The sequence below is a fragment of the Olea europaea genome, chromosome 2 (assembly GCF_002742605.1).
Source record: "Olea europaea var. sylvestris chromosome 2, O_europaea_v1, whole genome shotgun sequence".
NCBI lineage: Eukaryota > Viridiplantae > Streptophyta > Magnoliopsida > Lamiales > Oleaceae > Olea > Olea europaea.
In genome coordinates, this window is record NC_036238.1 from 21,594,075 (window position 1) to 21,612,035 (window position 17,961).

The 17,961-nt window shown below is 37.6% G+C and overlaps 2 protein-coding genes across 2 annotated transcripts; one reads left to right on the forward strand and one right to left on the reverse strand.

Moving 5' to 3' along the window:
• On the forward strand, positions 1-1,945 carry LOC111366428 (ethylene-responsive transcription factor ERF114-like). Its single transcript, XM_022987194.1, has 2 exons — positions 1-676; positions 1,134-1,945. Exons 1-2 carry the CDS (start codon positions 433-435, stop codon positions 1,724-1,726), a joined length of 837 nt encoding a protein of 278 aa, XP_022842962.1. The 5' UTR covers positions 1-432; the 3' UTR covers positions 1,727-1,945.
• A 9,943-nt stretch (positions 1,946-11,888) lies between these two features.
• On the reverse strand, positions 11,889-17,073 carry LOC111373689. The gene is made up of 9 exons (XM_022996257.1): positions 16,978-17,073; positions 16,426-16,695; positions 15,991-16,161; positions 15,421-15,555; positions 15,093-15,216; positions 14,505-15,010; positions 12,914-14,411; positions 12,534-12,712; positions 11,889-12,170 (listed from the first exon to the last, which is right to left on the reverse strand). Exons 1-9 carry the CDS (start codon positions 17,071-17,073, stop codon positions 11,889-11,891), a joined length of 3,261 nt encoding a protein of 1,086 aa, XP_022852025.1.
• Positions 17,074-17,961: the final 888 nt, after the last annotated feature.

Below are 17,961 nucleotides of genomic sequence, written 5' to 3' on the forward strand. Positions count from 1 at the left end.
ATACAAAATGTTATAAAATATTTACTCGAATATTTGGACAGAAACCAACAACGAGATCAAATGTGCTAATTACTAGAAGAGTGAGGATAAGAACGTGACAATAAATAAAAATTGAAGACTAATTATGCAAATAAAAAGTGGTGCAATAAAATGATATTTTGACAAAATATGAACTCAGTTATTAATTAGGAAATAACACGAGTCATAGGTTTGCAAAAGTACGATCAAACATTCCTAATTTCCACAGATACTGCAGCTGTTTTAGAAAACCCTAGAAATTCCTTCTTGATTTCCATCCTTACTAAAGCTTACTGACATCTTGTATATCATGTAGAAAACTCTAAAATCTCCTTCTTCAGCCTGTAATTTATACGTATTCTCTTTGAAGTACTTCACTGTCATAATTAAAGGGGAAAACAGTGGATCGAAGGCATGGCGAAGAGGCCCCTTCCGTTTGATGAATCGGAGGAAAAGGAGAGAATAGAACTGTACCCTATCTACTCTGCTAGATCACAACGCGAAACGTCAGCCATGGTTTCTGCCCTCTCTCATGTTATTGGTAACTCAGACAGTAATCCTGCAGTTCCTACAGTATATGGAAATCTTCCATTACCACTGCCTGAATCTTCAAGTGGACAAGAGCAAAACCAACCTCAACCAGCAGTTCAACAAGAAGGTATAAAACGTACGAGTATATATCTATATATATAGATCGCAAATCCTTTCGACCAGGAATCGACCTAACATCTTTCTATATAATAAGGGATTCTTTAGAGGATTATTTTTTTGCGAGACAAACCGAGATGCAAGAGATTACCATCGTAATCATCTTCTTCGTAGTAAAAACTTGCAGCAGCAAATGACACTAGCTCTTTGAGGGCTAACCACTCTAAGTCTGTGTTTGGTTATATACTTTTCAGATCTCGTTTTGCATAATATTTCTCCCCTAATTACAATCGGGGTTTAATCCTTAACATCTTATGTCATTTTAATCATGCATCAGTTGTTTGATGTGTCTGTTTTTTATTTGATAGGGGCATATGGATATGTAATTTTTCTAGGATTATCTACAGTTGAACTTTGCAGCAAATGATTTTTTTCCTAATTTTTTACTGATCAAACATTATATAAAGGGAGACCAAACCTGCAGAGGAGAAGACGGTATAGAGGTGTCCGGCAGCGGCCTTGGGGTAAGTGGGCGGCCGAAATCCGGGATCCAAAGAAGGCTGCAAGAGTCTGGCTTGGAACATTTGACACTGCAGAGGCTGCCGCTCATGCTTATGATGAAGCAGCACTAAGATTTAAAGGAAGCAAAGCTAAGATCAATTTTCCTGAAAGAGTGCAAGGAAAAACTGAGTGTGGTTACTTAACAACGCGTCAAGATTTACGAATTGTTTCTGAGTCAACTACTACTCCAATCCCTCGGCCGGTATCTCAAGAAAGTCATATCAATTTCCAGAACTATGCAGAATATCTCCATAGAGGAGTTAATAATAATTTTTTGAACTATGGTGCCTCGGGGTTTTATTATCGTGGTTGTGGTGGAACATTTGTTTCACAATCTTCATCAAATACAACAACGATATCTCCAGTATTGCCAACTCAACAACAAAACCAGCAACAAGAGCAAGAGGTTCTGAGATTTCAATCACAATTTGGAACTTCTAGTGCCGATTCTTTGAAAAATTGGGAAGAATTGGATAGCACCAGTCTTTCAAGAAGATAGACTTTACGTGCTCTTGTAAGAGGATCAGATGAAGATTCATGATCAGACGGAAAATTTTTGTTTGTTGTAAGTTTTCTTCTAAAGTTTGACGTTTAAGCTTGCAATTTTTGTCTTGTCTAAATTAAAAGTTTTCAAGTACTCAACAGAAAACACGGGGGACATATATCATGACCTAAGTTTGTTTGTGATCTAAATAATTGGAAATAATATTTTTAGTTCCATCCTCTCTTAATAGCTACAACTTTATTTGATTTTTCAGTTAGGTATGTCATCATTCGTCTTTAGAAGTTCTCTAAATTCATAGATGGAAAGCAATTAACAATAAACATGCATATCTTTAGAACATTTGATTCTGCAAGGAAGGAGTAATAAGAAGCCTTCGAGTCAAATACTTCATTACAGACTAGGTAGGTTTGATAAGAAGTACACGTTTGGCTTAGCCAAACATGGTTGATTATTTTATACTAGTACTTCTCTTTTTTTTCCCTAAAATTGACAACTTTTTCCTATTACACAGTGAACTGCTTTAAAATGTGGCATTTAATAAATCTAGGCTTTCTTCCAACACATCTCCAATGTATGTATGCGTGTGCTATAACATTTTAATGAAAGATGTAGAGAATATCATTGATTATCAGTATATCTTTATGAAATAATGTTATTCATAGTGAAAACTACTGGTAGTCATTATACATGGCATATACATGACAATTTGTTATTTGATTGATGAGATAATAAAAAAAAACTATCTTATTAATGCATTAAACAACAAATTGTCAAGTATATATCACATAGAGTGAGTACCTGTAGTCTTTACTATGAATAACATTACTCATTTTCATGTAACCAAATCATAGTATTCTTGTTCTATGAAAAAAAAAAGTTTATGATTTTTGCATATAAATGGAGGAATGACAAACTGTACAAGATTCAATTTTTATTAATTCGCATGATGTGTGGGTTTGCAATTTTGTGGATTTTAAGTAAAATCTAGAAAAATATTTGCAAAAAAAGGGGCTCATGAAATATTAATACGTTGATAATTTGTGTAAAACTTTCATCAAGAAATGATGTCTCTAGAAATTTTACAACTACTTGAATAATTTTAGCCCCCGTTTGTTTCCCATTATTTGTCAATTAAAATGAAAAATATGACCGTTATCCATCACATCAAGTCACCATATTTGACTTTCTATATTTTGTATGGGCTCATAACGACTATATTTTTCATTCTCATTTTTACATTAATGTGTGTCAAACGGGGCTTAATCCTTGTTATATTCTATGATAACACTTTTCAATGCGGGACCTTGGTTTTAATTAAAACATTGATTTGTTTTGAATAGAACAAATGTTACAATATTTTATCTTTATGTACATATTTTTCAAAAGATAATCAATAGAATACAGAGTTGAAGAATGAGACAACTATTGTCTTAAAGAGGAAGGGGTAGGAGCACTCAATCCTTGCGAAATGAACAGATTATGTTCTCTAGTTTTCGTCAAAACCCGAGGAAGAAGTTTCGGACAATATACTAGGATGACGCAAAGTATCATACTTATCTGCTTAATTTGCCAATAAATCTAGAGAACAAGAAAGATAAAAGATGAATTACCAAAGTTAAGTGAGATGGAAATCCCATACTTGAGTTGAAAGCTATATCAGATGTCCTTTTGCATTTCCCAAGTTCGTCAAATTGCACTCAAAAATCTAGAAGACGTATCAGTATCCACATGTACCAGCAAGGTCGCGTGTCATTTCCTCTCCCCCTCCCTCTCTCTCTGTATCTTTATGTATATATATAAAACAAGTGTGAAAACGTAACGAAGTAAAGAAAGTCGCATGGTCATCGAATTCGGCTTCGGTTGGAAGATGAACCTTAACTTCAAATCGAAGGAATATGCTTTTTCGTCAGCTTCTTCAGTTCTTTAATTTATTATTCAGTGTTTGACTTGACTAAGTAAACCGTAGGGTCGGGTCATCTGCACGAATTCAAATTATTCGTTCCATCAATTTTTTGTTTTATTATCCAAGTGACTTTCATGCGAACAATTTTGTCTGTGAGTTTACCAAGTATTAGAATGAGAAGTCTAAAGATCTGAAACTGGAAGCAAATAGATAAAATGAAGAAGACATTTTAGACTCAAATTGAAGAGAGAATCTTTCCATGGTGATATTTATACGGACAATTTGATGTACTAGTAGATAGATTCATAATTGGTTGATTTTGTGAAAAAAAGGGATGACGACTTCAATGTAAGAAATATATTTTTCGTCCTAGTTGTACTCTTTGTGATCATATGTTGATTGTAGTAGCTCTTTGGCTCTTGATCACATTTGAATTCGATACTCAAAATTTTGCAAATACGTGAGCATCTTTGTCTGCTTTAAAGCGTGTTTTTTCAACTATTTTTAGCAATGTGTAAGCACAAATGCATGACTCGAGAATACAACTGCTCTTAAGGGGGACTAAATGTGAATTAATACTGAGAATAGAAGAGAGGAAAGCAAAAAGAATATTAAACGTTTGGCCAGTGTGCTTTCACGAAAAATAGCACTTGTAAAAACATCTCATTCCTTAGCCGAAAATATATGTAGTCACGAAAGATAAAAAGGGATTAAGTATGACAAAATTGACTAGATGGTAGAATCCTGAAAATGCTTCTTTCTTATCGAGACTTTGGAGTATTCAAATGAGTATAAACCACGATAAAAGAGAAAAAAGATATTTGCTACTGTAAGACAATCTAGAAAGCTGAATACTTTCGAAGTCGTCGTTTTGTTTTCTTCCTTCAATTTGTATTCATTTGTCGAAAGTCTAACTCTACCATTCCTTTGAAACATTTTGATTATCAAGAAGCGTGTTAATTTAAACTTCGAGCAATCCATTAATTAAAGAAGTTTTATATAACATTATAACTGGTCAAGTCGGCTGCTACAGTAACTATTTATATATAGCTATCATTATATTTTGACATGCAAGAATGAAGAATGAATGGTGGTTTCAAGCAATAGAATATTTTGCTTTACAATGGGAAAATACATTGAATCTATACTTGCTTTTAGTATTTATTAGATTTTTGGTACAAACAAAATAGGTAGGACACAAGGGCAGAGATGGGGGACCGAAAAAAAAAAAGTACTAGACGGATATAGGGAATAAAAAAAAAAATTACATGAAAAAATCGAAATGGGCTTAGCCCGGGTCCCCCTCTCTGGGCCCCTACACTCTTATGCTCATTAAAGATGTAGAATTGTCAACAAGTCGGATTGTCGTGACACGTTAATATGTGCAAGAAATGTTAAAAATAGTCTTAGTAATCGCAGAATAATAATGCTATCTATCGACAGCGATATTTAACATCAATTCAAGTTACAATCCTCGTTAACTTTGAACTTTAGCCCATGTTCGGTTTGAATTAAAATCTCAAATCAAAATAAACAATTAATTTTAACAACATATTTTATAGGACCCACAACTTTACGATCACACATTTCATCAGCTTTGATCAAAATCTATTAATAATCTGATTTTAATGGATTAATATTCTGACAATGGGGAAAGATCTCAATCGATGGCCTGAAACAAATTATTAGTATAGATGTGAGTGTCCACATATATGCAAACTTGTAAACGTGACTGTCAAACATTAAAGCGTGAATGAATTATTACTTTGGCCGTTTGGGCGCCTCTTAGGTCGACTTCATATTGCAATGGGGTCAGTGTCAAACTTTACGGCAAATTATAGCACACGACGGGGTCAACCCTATAATATCGTTGCCACGCCACTTGATATAAACTGGAGTGCCAGCTGATTTTGGAATAATTGGAATTTATAACTTTTTTTTTTTGTTTTTTCTCAAGTAAGACGGTTGTATTTTCTGTGTAGACAGTGGAAATCGTCAGATATTTTCTTGTCAACTGCACAACAAAACCTAGATTATTAATCAAGCCGAAGTACGTCGGTGTCTTGGCTTGATGCACTTGCTTGTCACATCACTTTAAGTAGAGATTTTCATTTCGTGTCTTGTATTGCCTTGAGCGATGTAGTCAGCTCAGGACTACGTTGAGCTAGTCACAATTCCTTACGCTGGAAGGAAGAAAAAGGCCTTTTGTAACATGTTCGCGAAATATTTCTTTCGATTTAAATTACCACAAGTGTACGGTTCGTTAACAAGTAATAAAGTGGATCAATTGAGTCCGAATATCGTCCCACAGAGATTGGTTAATTTAATTTTACTTATTTTAGCCTTAACCGAAACTAATTGAGTTGAAATGAATTTTGGAATCAAAAACTCTAATTTTGGGAGAAATCCCCAAATTGAAAAACCATAATTTCAATAAAAACCCTAAATTGGGGAAAATCCCCAAATTGAAAACCCCTAATTTCAAATCAAACCCTAATTACTTAAATTCACTTAACTAATGACTCAATTACGAAATGTTATGAACAATCAATGAAATGTATTGTCAATTTATGAAAATCTATGTAAAACAAATGCACTAGGATCACGAATCCCCAAATAATTACCAATTAAACCCTAATTTCACAATTTTGATAATTCAATAAGAATTTGATAAATCAATACTCCTAAATCTATTCAATACTCTCTCTCGAGATGTATTGAACATATTCTCATAAATCACCAGCCTATATCTCTATGACGGATGCAATTTTACAAGAACGCATATAATCTTTTTGTGAGCAATTAAAAATTTACATAGGGCATAGGGGTATATTTCTATCCCCTATCAGACCCTATGATGAATTATATATGTCGAGTCTAATCTAATTTTCTCAAATTCAGAATTAAACCACCAAATTCACACAAATCAAGTGCACATTAATTGTGGAAATAAATAAACTAATATAATCCATTCAAATATACATCAAACTAATAATTCAAAATCATGAAATAGCAAATTTAATGAAAATTACATGGTTCATCGATCACCTAGTTGCAAAAATCTAGCCTATCATGATAAAAATAACGAAAACTAACAAAATAAAACTAAAATACATCACCGGGTTATCAAAGATTGAAGAATTCTCGTAAATCTCGCATCAATTGCTTGTTCTTGCCTTCAATTCCACTCCAAGAATGAATGCTTTTGCCTCCCAAGTCGTTCGTGCGGCTTTTGGACGTCTTGTTGCTATTTAAACCCGTCCAAATTAGGTTATCAAAGGAGTTGCAATCGTATAAGGAAAGTGCAAAATTCGAGAAAATTTATACCTATGCGACCGCATAGGTTTAAGGAAAACGTCCTTTTTAATCCCTGGAGGTTCACTCGCGGTCGCATAGGTTTTATACTATGCGACCGCATAGTGGAGTTACTTTCTTGTTTGAATCATTTTGGTCCTCAAGTTTCATTCATTCACTCCTTGACCTCCTCTCTTGTTCCTAGTTGCTCCAATGGTCCCTTATAACTTCCAATTGGTGCTTGGCTTGATCAATTGCTTGATGTGTTCATCGGATCAACTTTCAGATAATTACAATTTGGTCCCTAAATTTTCTCTTTGCTTCAATTTGGTCCTTTTTCTGCTCTTTTCTCCTTAATTCTACTATTTCCATAGAATTTCCTACATTGCATGAATTTGACAAGGTTAAGTAACAATTAAATCAATTTACCTGTATTTAAGTCATGTTTGTAATGTAAATAAGTGTGCAAAAACACACTTATCAAACCCCCCAAATTTGAACTATTGTTTGTCTTCAAACAAGATAGTGATATAATTCTGAACAAACATGGCTTAACACCTTGCATTGGCTCAGGATTGGACTAAGTAATTGATTTTATGAAAATTTATCAGTGCAAGATGACATCAACCTTCACCTGTTAAGTGCATACTTGACGTGTGTGTGTGTGGATTCATGCTAACATATCAAGTTCATGATGAGTTTGAGTCCCGACCCCAAGTGGTCAAATGTTTCCTTTCTCGCTCGAGAGATACACAACCCCCCAAACTTATTCTTTTCACTCAATTATCCCGAGGTTGTGTTTAAAAATTATGAGTTTACCTAGCTTTAGTTCTCACCCTCTCGTAGTTTGGATTAATTTCACTATCACAAGTTCACACATCAACAAGTGAAGGCTCTCCTAGTTTTGATTGCTTCGACACTCAAGACTAAACTAGGTTACTTGCCTCGCCTCAAAGGTATAGTTTCTTCCACCAATTGTCCAAGGGCTTTTCTTCTTGTTATTGTCTCTTTTTGTTTTTCTCACTTTATTTTATTATTATTTTTTATTATTTTCTCATTTGCTTTCTATATAACCCATGTAACGAGCTTTAGGCCGGTAACTCCTAAACCAGTTGGTTTTAGGGCACCAAATTTTAGACCCTTGCAGGCTTATTCACTCGAGTTATAAAGGCTCGATCAGATGACTTTTTATTAACTTTTTTACTTCTTGCTTTCTATATGACCCATGTATCGAGCTTTAGGCCGGTGATTCCCAGATCAGTTGACCTTAGGGCACTAGATTTTGAAATATCCTTATAGGCTTACTTGCTCGAGTCATAAAGGCTGAAAAAGAAGTGTCTTATTCTCACAAATTAAGTTCATGCCCTTATTTTTCTAGACATTTGGTATCCAAAACTAACCCTCAATTTAAGATTTTCACCTACTCTTCATCCCAATGGTCTAGGCAATCCACACAATAATTCATGCACGGAGCCTCACTCATTTCAATGTTCTCCTATAATAGCTCAACTATCACCAAACTGTCTTAAGGTATTTTACGGGTTCATTCAATAGAGGGTTATAACTATCTCTCTACTTATTGCTCAAAACCCCAATCACTGACCTAACATATCAAGCATGAATGACGTGTATAAAGAATGTCAAGTATTGCATCAACAAGTATAGGTTAGCCTAATTAGCACCGACCCCAAAGTTCTGAAATGTACCAATCCAATAGTAACATTATAGCCGGCAAGGCGATTAAGCTCACACAAGCATACATAAGCATAATCAATATTCACTCACAAGCATGTCTCATGCAGCAATTAGTCAAAATAAATCTAGATTGCGGAAATGCAATTAGTTACATGCCGAATGTCTTAATCAAATTATGCCACCATCCCCCAAACTTATACAAGACATTGTCCACAATGTGAAAAATAAGTTTAGAAGGCAGAATTTAAGGAAAATGAATACAAATTAGGCAAACGATACTCCCCTGATCAAAACGGGGGCTGCGGTGGGAAGCTAGAGCCTGCAGTATCATCAGTTGGAGGTGGAGGTAGGCGCGCCAAGATCTCTCTCATCAGTGCTGACTGCTGTGTCATTTCGTCGTGGATTCCCTCAACACGTGTCTCCAACCCGCCCAAACGCTCCCAAGTTTCATTTACCCTCATCTGGATGCCATCCACCATGCCCACATACACACTGAGTCGATCATTCATAGTGTTCATCTCCCTCCTAGCTGCCTGGGCATCCTGGCGAGCAGCACGTGACATATCAGTGGAAATGCGGATGTCATGGTGGGCTGTATGCATCTCAGTCGTCAAAGTCCCCATAGCCTGCTGGAGACTCTGCACGTCTCGGCTGATCCCCGTGGTGGTGGTGAAAATCTGGCGCCACAACTGTGCATTAAACTCAGCCTGTGATGGATGAGCTTGAGGCATTTCTTGCTCGGCTTGCTCGTGACCTTGCTCTCCCTGCTGTCTGCGCCTCTCAATTTCTTGCTTCTCCCAATGCTTTAACCTGGCTCTGTCTTGGGCCTCCAAAGTACTTCGCTTTATGGTGGAGCTAGGTTTGGCAGCCACCTCCCCGGATACAATGTTTATACCAGCAGCTATGCAAATTCCAGAGATGAGGCTTGGGAAGATCATTGAGCTGTGTCTATCTCCCAAAGTACCCACATGATGTATCTGATCATAGCAAAGAGTGGCAAGATCAACCTTATTACCTCGCACCAAGTGATAAAGGAATCTAGCTGTGGGATCTGTGAATGTGGTCTTGTGAGAGGTAGGCTCAATATTGTGGCACATAAACAGCCATAGGATTGCTATAGACGATGTAAGCTCAATCTGATGCCACTCGGTAGTGGGAAGTGGCCATGCATTCTGTCGCCCCAATAAGATCTCCGCCACTTCAGGCCAATTGAAGTCACCTGGTACAGGCATTATGTTTTCCCACGTGAGCTGGTAGTAGTCTTGAATAACTTCGGGTGAGAATGTGATCCATTTTCTCCGGACCCAAGTCTGATGTAGGTGATCGGACCCTGGTGTGTCAATTTCTGTATTGAAATTGGCGTAAAATTCCCCCACCAACAATTCATAACTCCGATGTGGCTGCTCCACTATTTTATTCCAACCACAGTTCTGCACCAAAGTAGTCAGCTCGAAACCAGGAAAGTCTTCCAACTTAACAGCCCATTCTGGTGTCACTGTCCAACGACTCACTATGTTTTCATAACGGGCTGCTGCCTCGGCAGTCAAAAATCTTTGTATACCCCCTTCAAGCACGCGAGTGCGTGCTGTGCTGGATGATGAGCCAACATTCTCCTTCCCTTTTGAAGTTCGTTTTGGTGGCATCCTGCAAGGTTGGAAAATAGCTAGCATTAGTCATCTTGTTATATAATGAGAAATCGCATGAAATGAAAAGCACGTAAAGCACAAATCCCCCAAACTTGTTTCAATAAGCATGTATACTACCACGGTGTAATGAACAATGTAGGATGATTAGAGTAGTATAAATGTATAGTCTATATGAAAATATAAGAAAATTTTGGGAGAATATGCTCATAGTTAAAGGGTTGGAATCATGGTTGAGTGTACACCTTCGGCCCCGGGCACCATCGAGAATTATCAAGATTGTCCCGAGCAACCTCCAGGCATATGGAAGTATGCAATGAGGTTTAGCATATATCCAAATTTCAACTCAATCGGAGGTCGTTTGGTGTGTCAAATAGTAGTGTAAAATAAGGGACGGAGGGTGCTTGGGCATGCTATGACTTAGCTATTTTTGTGCATGTATGTGTTGATGTTGTCTAAGTCATATTGTTTGGTAATACGTCACAACGAATTATTCCATTCATCGAATAGTCAAATGCCATGCTAGATGTTTGTAAATGTAATAGATTACCAATGTGCATTTTATCGAACATGTTGTGTGCAATGTGAGATCTTCATATACTAGCCAAAAATTGATTAGTTCACATAGTTCCCCATTCAAAATTCAATCACCACGCGCATATACACCCATCAATCAAATGAATTGAAGGCAAAAGATACCAAAATACCCAAAAATAATCAATTTGGCAATTTATCACACACATTGCATGCATAGAGTGGAAATGGTGGAAATTGAATGAAATTTGATTTAGAATCATTCCAAAGTATCGCATAACACAAGCACAATCAATCCATATGCACAAAAATTATTCTAATCTTCTTCAATTCGCCAAAATTACATTTATAATGAATAGAACCGAAAATGAATTGAGGAAGTGGTGAAAGAACCCATACCTTTTTCTTTGTAGAGTTTAATCAATGGAGAGAATGGATTTCCTATCAATGTTAGCACAATGCAACGAATGGATTGGTGTGTGATTTTAGTCGAAAATCGATTTGGGAGGAGAGTGAAAGGTCAAAAATTATATTGGGACCCTTGGCAAATGATTCGGGTGTGGGTTAAAAACCCACACCTTTTTCTACCTATGCGGCCGCATAGTTATAACCTATGCGGTCGCATAGGTATGTTGGTTTGGTGGTTTTATCTTTCGGTAGGTGCAATGCGGTCGCATAGACACCATGTCTATGCAATCGCATAGGCACACAAATTTTTTTTTTTTAAAATAGACCCGACTCTCAAAGCCCCCAAATTGTTTAGAAACAATTTTTTAAAATATGTGAAATTTAGAAAACATATTATTCCTCGAAATACGTGAATTCCACAGTCAACTACCCAAAACAACGTGAATCAACCCGAACTTGTGTGTGATTCTTAATGACTCGTGTGCACAGTGCTTGAACTCTTTGAAGTGCCTGGATGAGTGATGACCACATAACAGAATACTAAATGAATGTGAACATAAACTTCCTAAGTTAATGCAGAAAACATAATGAAGTAAATAAACAAATAAAAAGGATACAGTGGGTCGCCTTCCACCCAGCGCTAAGTTATAGTCGATAGCTCGACTTTTCTGCGGCCGCTTCATTCTGGCGTCTCGAGTTGAACGGTTGACTTTTGTTTAGAGAAGTTACCGCCCCAATAGTGTTTCAACATTTGCCCATTGACAGTGAAGGTACCCTTATTCTCATTGCTCACTTGTATAGCCCCATATGGTAGAACTTTTGTAACTGTGTAGGGACCCGACCACCGTGATCGTAGTTTTCCTGGGAATAACTTGAGTCTCGAATTATACAGTAGTACTTGTTGCCCCACTTCGAACGCTCGCCTCTGAATGTGCATAGCATGCCACTTCTTGGTTCGCTCCTTGTAAAGTTTTGTATTTTCATAAGCCTCCATTCTAAATTCATCCAATTCATTCAGTTGCAGTAGACGCTTTTCTCTGGTGACATTCAAGTCCATATTTAATTGTTTCATAGCCCAATATGCCCGATACTCCATTTCTAATGGCAGATGACATGCTTTCCCAAAGATTAGGCGGTATGGAGACATGCCAATCGGGGTCTTGAATGCTGTTCTGTAAGCCCATAATGCATCGTCCAGCTTTTTAGACCAATCCTTTCTAGATGAATTCACAGTAACCTCTAGTATTCTCTTCAACTGCCGATTAGATACCTCAACTTGCCCGCTGGTTTGTGGATGATATGGAGTAGCAACGCGGTGTTTAACGCCATATTTATTCAGTAGCTGCTCAAACTGGCGATTACAGAAATGCTTGCCCCCATCACTGATTATAGCCCGCGGTGTACCATATCGGGTGAAAATGTAGTTCTTCAAGAAACCAATTACTGTCTTTGAGTCATTTGTTGGCAATGCAACTGCTTCCACCCATTTTGAGACGTAATCGACTGCCAACAAGATATACTGGTTTGAGAACGAAGGGGGAAAATGTCCCATGAAGTCAATTCCCCAAACATCAAATATCTCCACTTTCAAAATATTGTTCAGTGGCATTTCATTTCTCCTCGAGATATTCCCAGTGCGTTGACATCTATCATATCTCTTAACAAACTCAAATGTATCTTTAAACAATGTAGGCCAGTAAAAACCTGATTGTAAAATCTTTGCAGCTGTTTTTGAAGCTCTAAAGTGTCCTGCATATGCAGATGAGTGACAGTACTCGAGAATCTCATGTACTTCTTCTTTAGGTACGCACCTCCTAACTATCTGATCAGCTCCTCGCCTATAAAGAATTGGATCCTCCCAGAAATAGTATTTTAACTCGGCAAAGAATTTTTTTCTTTGGTGACTGGAGCAGTCAGGTGGTGGAATGGAACTGGCCAAGTAATTGACAATATCTGCGTACCAAGGTGCTTCATCCACTCTCAACATCTGTTCATCCGGGAAGATCTCATTTATATCCACTAAATCTTTCGTCTCCCCAGATTCTAGTCTGGATAGGTGATCTGCTACTACGTTCTCAGTGTCCTTCTTCTCGCGTATCTCAATGTCAAATTCTTGCAATAACAGCACCCAGCGAATTAATCTCGGCTTTGCATCCTTCTTTGTGAGCAAATACTTCAATGCAGCATGATCAGTATAGATGATGATTTTAGATCCAACGAGGTATGACCTGAATTTGTCAAATGCAAACACTACAGCCAACAGCTCCTTTTCAGTGGTTGCATAATTTAGTTGTGCATCATTTAGAGTTCTGCTTGCATAGTAGATCACATGAAAAATCTTGTTCCTCCGCTGTCCCAATACTGCACCTACAGCGTGATCACTTTCATCACACATCAATTCAAAAGGTAATTCCCAGTCTGGAGCTACAATCACTGGTGCTGTTGTAAGCTTTTCCTTTAAAGTGTTGACAGCTATGAGACAATCCTCATTGAACTCAAAAGTTGCATCTTTCATTAGTAAGTTGCATAAAGGTTTAGTGATCTTCGAGAAATCTTTTATAAATCTCCGGTAGAACCCAGCGTGCCCCAAAAAACTACGAACTCCTTTAACTGATGTAGGCGGTGGTAATTTCTCAATCACTTGAATTTTTACCTTGTCTACCTCAATTCCTTTTGCTGATATCCTATGCCCAAGTACAATGCCTTCTTGCACCATAAAGTGGCATTTTTCCCAATTTAAAACTAAGTTAGTCTCCTTGCATCTCTGTAAGACCAAATTCAAGTGGTTTAGACATTCATCAAATGAAGATCCAAATACTGAGAAGTCGTCCATGAAAACCTCGATAAACCTTTCAATCATGTCAGAGAATATTGCCATCATGCACCTCTGAAATGTGGCTGGAGCGTTGCAAAGACCAAAAGGCATCCTACGATAAGCAAAAGTACCGTAGGGGCAAGTGAAAGTGGTCTTCTCCTGATCCTCTGGTGCGACAGGTATCTGATTATAGCCCGAGTATCCATCAAGAAAGCAGTAGTGTGAATGTCTAGCCCACCTCTCCAACATCTGATCAATGAATGGCAGTGGGAAGTGATCCTTTCGTGTAGCTGCATTGAGTTTGCGATAGTCAATGCAAACTCTCCAACCCGTAACTGTTCTAGTGGGAATTAGTTCATTCTTCTCATTTTTCACCACTGTGATTCCCTCTTTTTTCGGTACCACTTGAACAGGGCTGATTCATGCACTATCTGAAATTGGGTAAATAATTCCTGCATCCAATAACTTTAGTATCTCTGCCCTGACTACTTCCTTCATGTTCGGGTTCAATCTTCTCTGACTTTCTATGCTAGGCTTGCAATTTTCCTCCATTAAGATTTTATGCATGCAAATGGAAGGACTGATTCCTTTAATGTCAGCTATTGTCCAACCAATCGCCGTCTTGCTCTCTCTAAGTACCCTGAGCAATTTTTCCTCCTCCATTTCACTGACTGTGTTCGAAATGATTACTGGAAGTGTATCTGATTCTCCTAAATAAGCATATCTGAGATGTGGCGGCAGTTGTTTAAGTTCTAAAATTGGCGGCTGCTGAACTGAAGGTAGTGGCTTTGTGTTTCCCGTTCCCAGTTCCTCGAAGTGTCTCTTTCGTGTGTATGGCGACCTAAAATCTTGCACATGTTTCAACTTCAACAGATTCTGACTGGATTGATTGGGATTGTGCAATACATGCCTCATAGGCGTCAGATTGACCGTGTAGTAAAAATGTTTCTTGTACTGCCTTGTCAATAATATCAACTTGATAACAGCTGTCAGATTCTGCTGGTAACTTCATTGCCTTGAATACATTGAATGATATCTGCTCCTCTCCCAATCTTAAAATCAACTGACCTCTTTGAACATCTATTAATGCTCTCCCTGTTACCAGAAATGGTCTGCCAAGTATCAAGGGAACGTCCTTGTCCTCTTCCATGTCCAGGATAAGAAAGTCTGCTGGAAATATGAACTTCTCAACCTTGATAAGTACATTTTCAATTATTCCTCTAGGATGTGTCAGTGACCTGTCAGCCAGCTGAAGTGTCACAGTGGTTGCTTTAACTTCTCCCAATCCTAGTTTCCTGAAAACAGACAAAGGCATTAAATTAATACTTGCAACGAGGTCACATAATGCTCTATCGAAATATACTTCACCGATTGTGCAAGGAACAGTAAAACTCACTGGATCTTTTAGTTTTGGTGGAAGCTTGTTTTGAATTCTGGCACTACATTCCTCAGTAAGCATGACTGTCTCATGATCTTCCAGCTTGCGTTTATTTGATATGATATCCTTCAGAAACTTCGCATAGCTAGGCATCTGGAATAGTGCATCTGCTAGCGGGATGTTGATATGGAGCTTTTTGAAGATTTCTAGAAATTTTTTGTATTGTTGCTCAACTTTTTGCTTCTTCAAACGCTGTGGAAAGGGAATCGGAGGTTCGTAGGGGTTGACTGTGACTTTGGCATTAACTTGTGATTCTTGTGACTTTTCCTTTGAACTTGATTCCTTTACAACTGTCTCCTCTTCAGCGGAGGAAGATGTTTCTCCAATCACTCCCGGTCTCTTGACATGAATTTTAGGTAATTGAACTCCACTTCGAGTTGTAATGGCCTTTGCTTGCTCTTTAGGATTGATTTCTGTATTACTTGGTAAGTTACCTGGTGTTCTGCCAGTCAATGCGATGGCTAGCTGCCCCATCTGAGTTTCCAAATTTTTGATGGCTGCATTTTGATTTTGAAGTGTAGCTTCGGCCTTCTCCATGAACTTTCCTATCATATCTTCCAATTGAGGCCTCTTCTCCTGTTGTTGAAACTGCTCCTGTGGCTTATTCTGATTCTGGTTGCTCCACGAGAAGTTGGGATGTTTCTTCCAGTTGGGATTGAAAGTCTCACCATATTGATTATTCTGCTGGCGTTGTCCCCACTGTGCGTAGTCTGCTTGCTCAATTCCTTGCATGAGTATAGGGCAATCTGATGTTTTATGTTCGGCTCCACATTCTTCACAATTGCTCTTCTTAGCTTGTGAAGCTTGTGATATGCTCTCCACCTTGTGATACAGAGAATCAATTTTTGCAGAGATTGCTGAATAAGCGTCCACCTCGTAGACACCTGGAGTTTTCTTTGGAGTTGCCCTCTCAGAAGACCACATGGCTGATGTGGTAGCCATTCGCTCAAATAATTCCAATGCCCCATCAACTGTTCTTGTAGATATTGAGCCATCTGATGCTAAATCTACCATGCTCTTATGGTATGGAAGTAATCCTATGTAGAAGAAGCGGATTTGGATCTTTTTATCGAACCCATGCTGAGGGCATTTCCGGAGCATGTTTTTGAATCTGTTCCAGGCTTCATCAAATGATTCAGTCTCTCCTTGATTGAATACTGATATATCATGTCTCAGCTTTGCTATCTTGGCTGGGGAGAAGAACTTTGTGCAGAACTTGTGTGCCAACTCATTCTATGTAGTGATACTTGCAACCAGGAGTGAATCCAACCATTCAAGTGCTCGATCTCGTAATGTATGTGGAAAGAGCCTCAACCTAATAGCGTCATCCAAAATCCCTTGATATCTGAAATGTTGACACATATCCAGAAATCGAGATACATGTGTGTGTGGGTTCTCCTCAGCCTTGCCATAGAAATGGTGTCCATTTTGAAACAGCTGTATTACATTGGTCTTCAACTGAAAATTAGGTTGCCCAAACGGTGGATACACTATGCTGGACTGACTTTGAATCACTTGAAGAGTCAAGAAATCCCCCAGAATCTCATTCCCTTCGTCCATTGCCTCTCCTTCGTTAGTATGAATCATGGGATTGTTTAACTCGTTGGTCATTTGTACTTGTGCTTCGCGGTGATTTCTTTGTCGTCGGTGAAAAGTGAGCTCAATTTCAGGATCAGCTGGAATCAATTCTCCTCCAGGCAATCGTGACATGCAAATCTGAGAATTAAAACCAGTATGAGCACTTAGATTCAAACAATTTAATTAACTAAAATACAAATAGAGAAAAATAAACTAAAATAAAAATAAACACAAAATTATGCTAAATAAAAAAAATTAAGTTCGAATTAGTGCCTCAAGAAATAAAATTAAACTAAACTCAATCCCCGGCAACGACGTCAAAACCTTGTTCGCGAAATATTTCTTTCGATTTAAATTACCGCAAGTGTATGGTTCGTTAACAAATAATAAAGTGGATCAATTGAGTCCGAATATCGTCCCACAGAGATTGGTTAATTCAATTTTACTTATTTTAACCTTATCCGAAACTAATTGAGTTGAAATGAATTTTGGAATCAAAAACCCTAATTTTGGGAGAAATCCCCAAATTGAAAAACCCTAATTTCAATAAAAACCCTAAATTGGGGAAAATCCCCAACTTGAAAACCTCTAATTTCAAATCAAACCCTAATTACTTAAATTCACTTAACTAATGACTCAATTACGAAATGTTATGAACAATCAATGAAATGTATTGTCAATTTATGAAAATCTATGTAAAACAAATGCACTAGGATCACGAATCCCCAAATAATTACCAATTAAATCCTAATTTCACAATTTTGATAATTCAATAAGAATTTGATAAATCAATGCTCCTAAATCTATTCAATACTCTCTCTCGAGATGTATTGAACCTATTCTCATAAATCATCAGCCTATATCTCTATGACGGATGCAATTTTACAAGAACGCATATAATCTTTTTGTGAGCAATTAAAG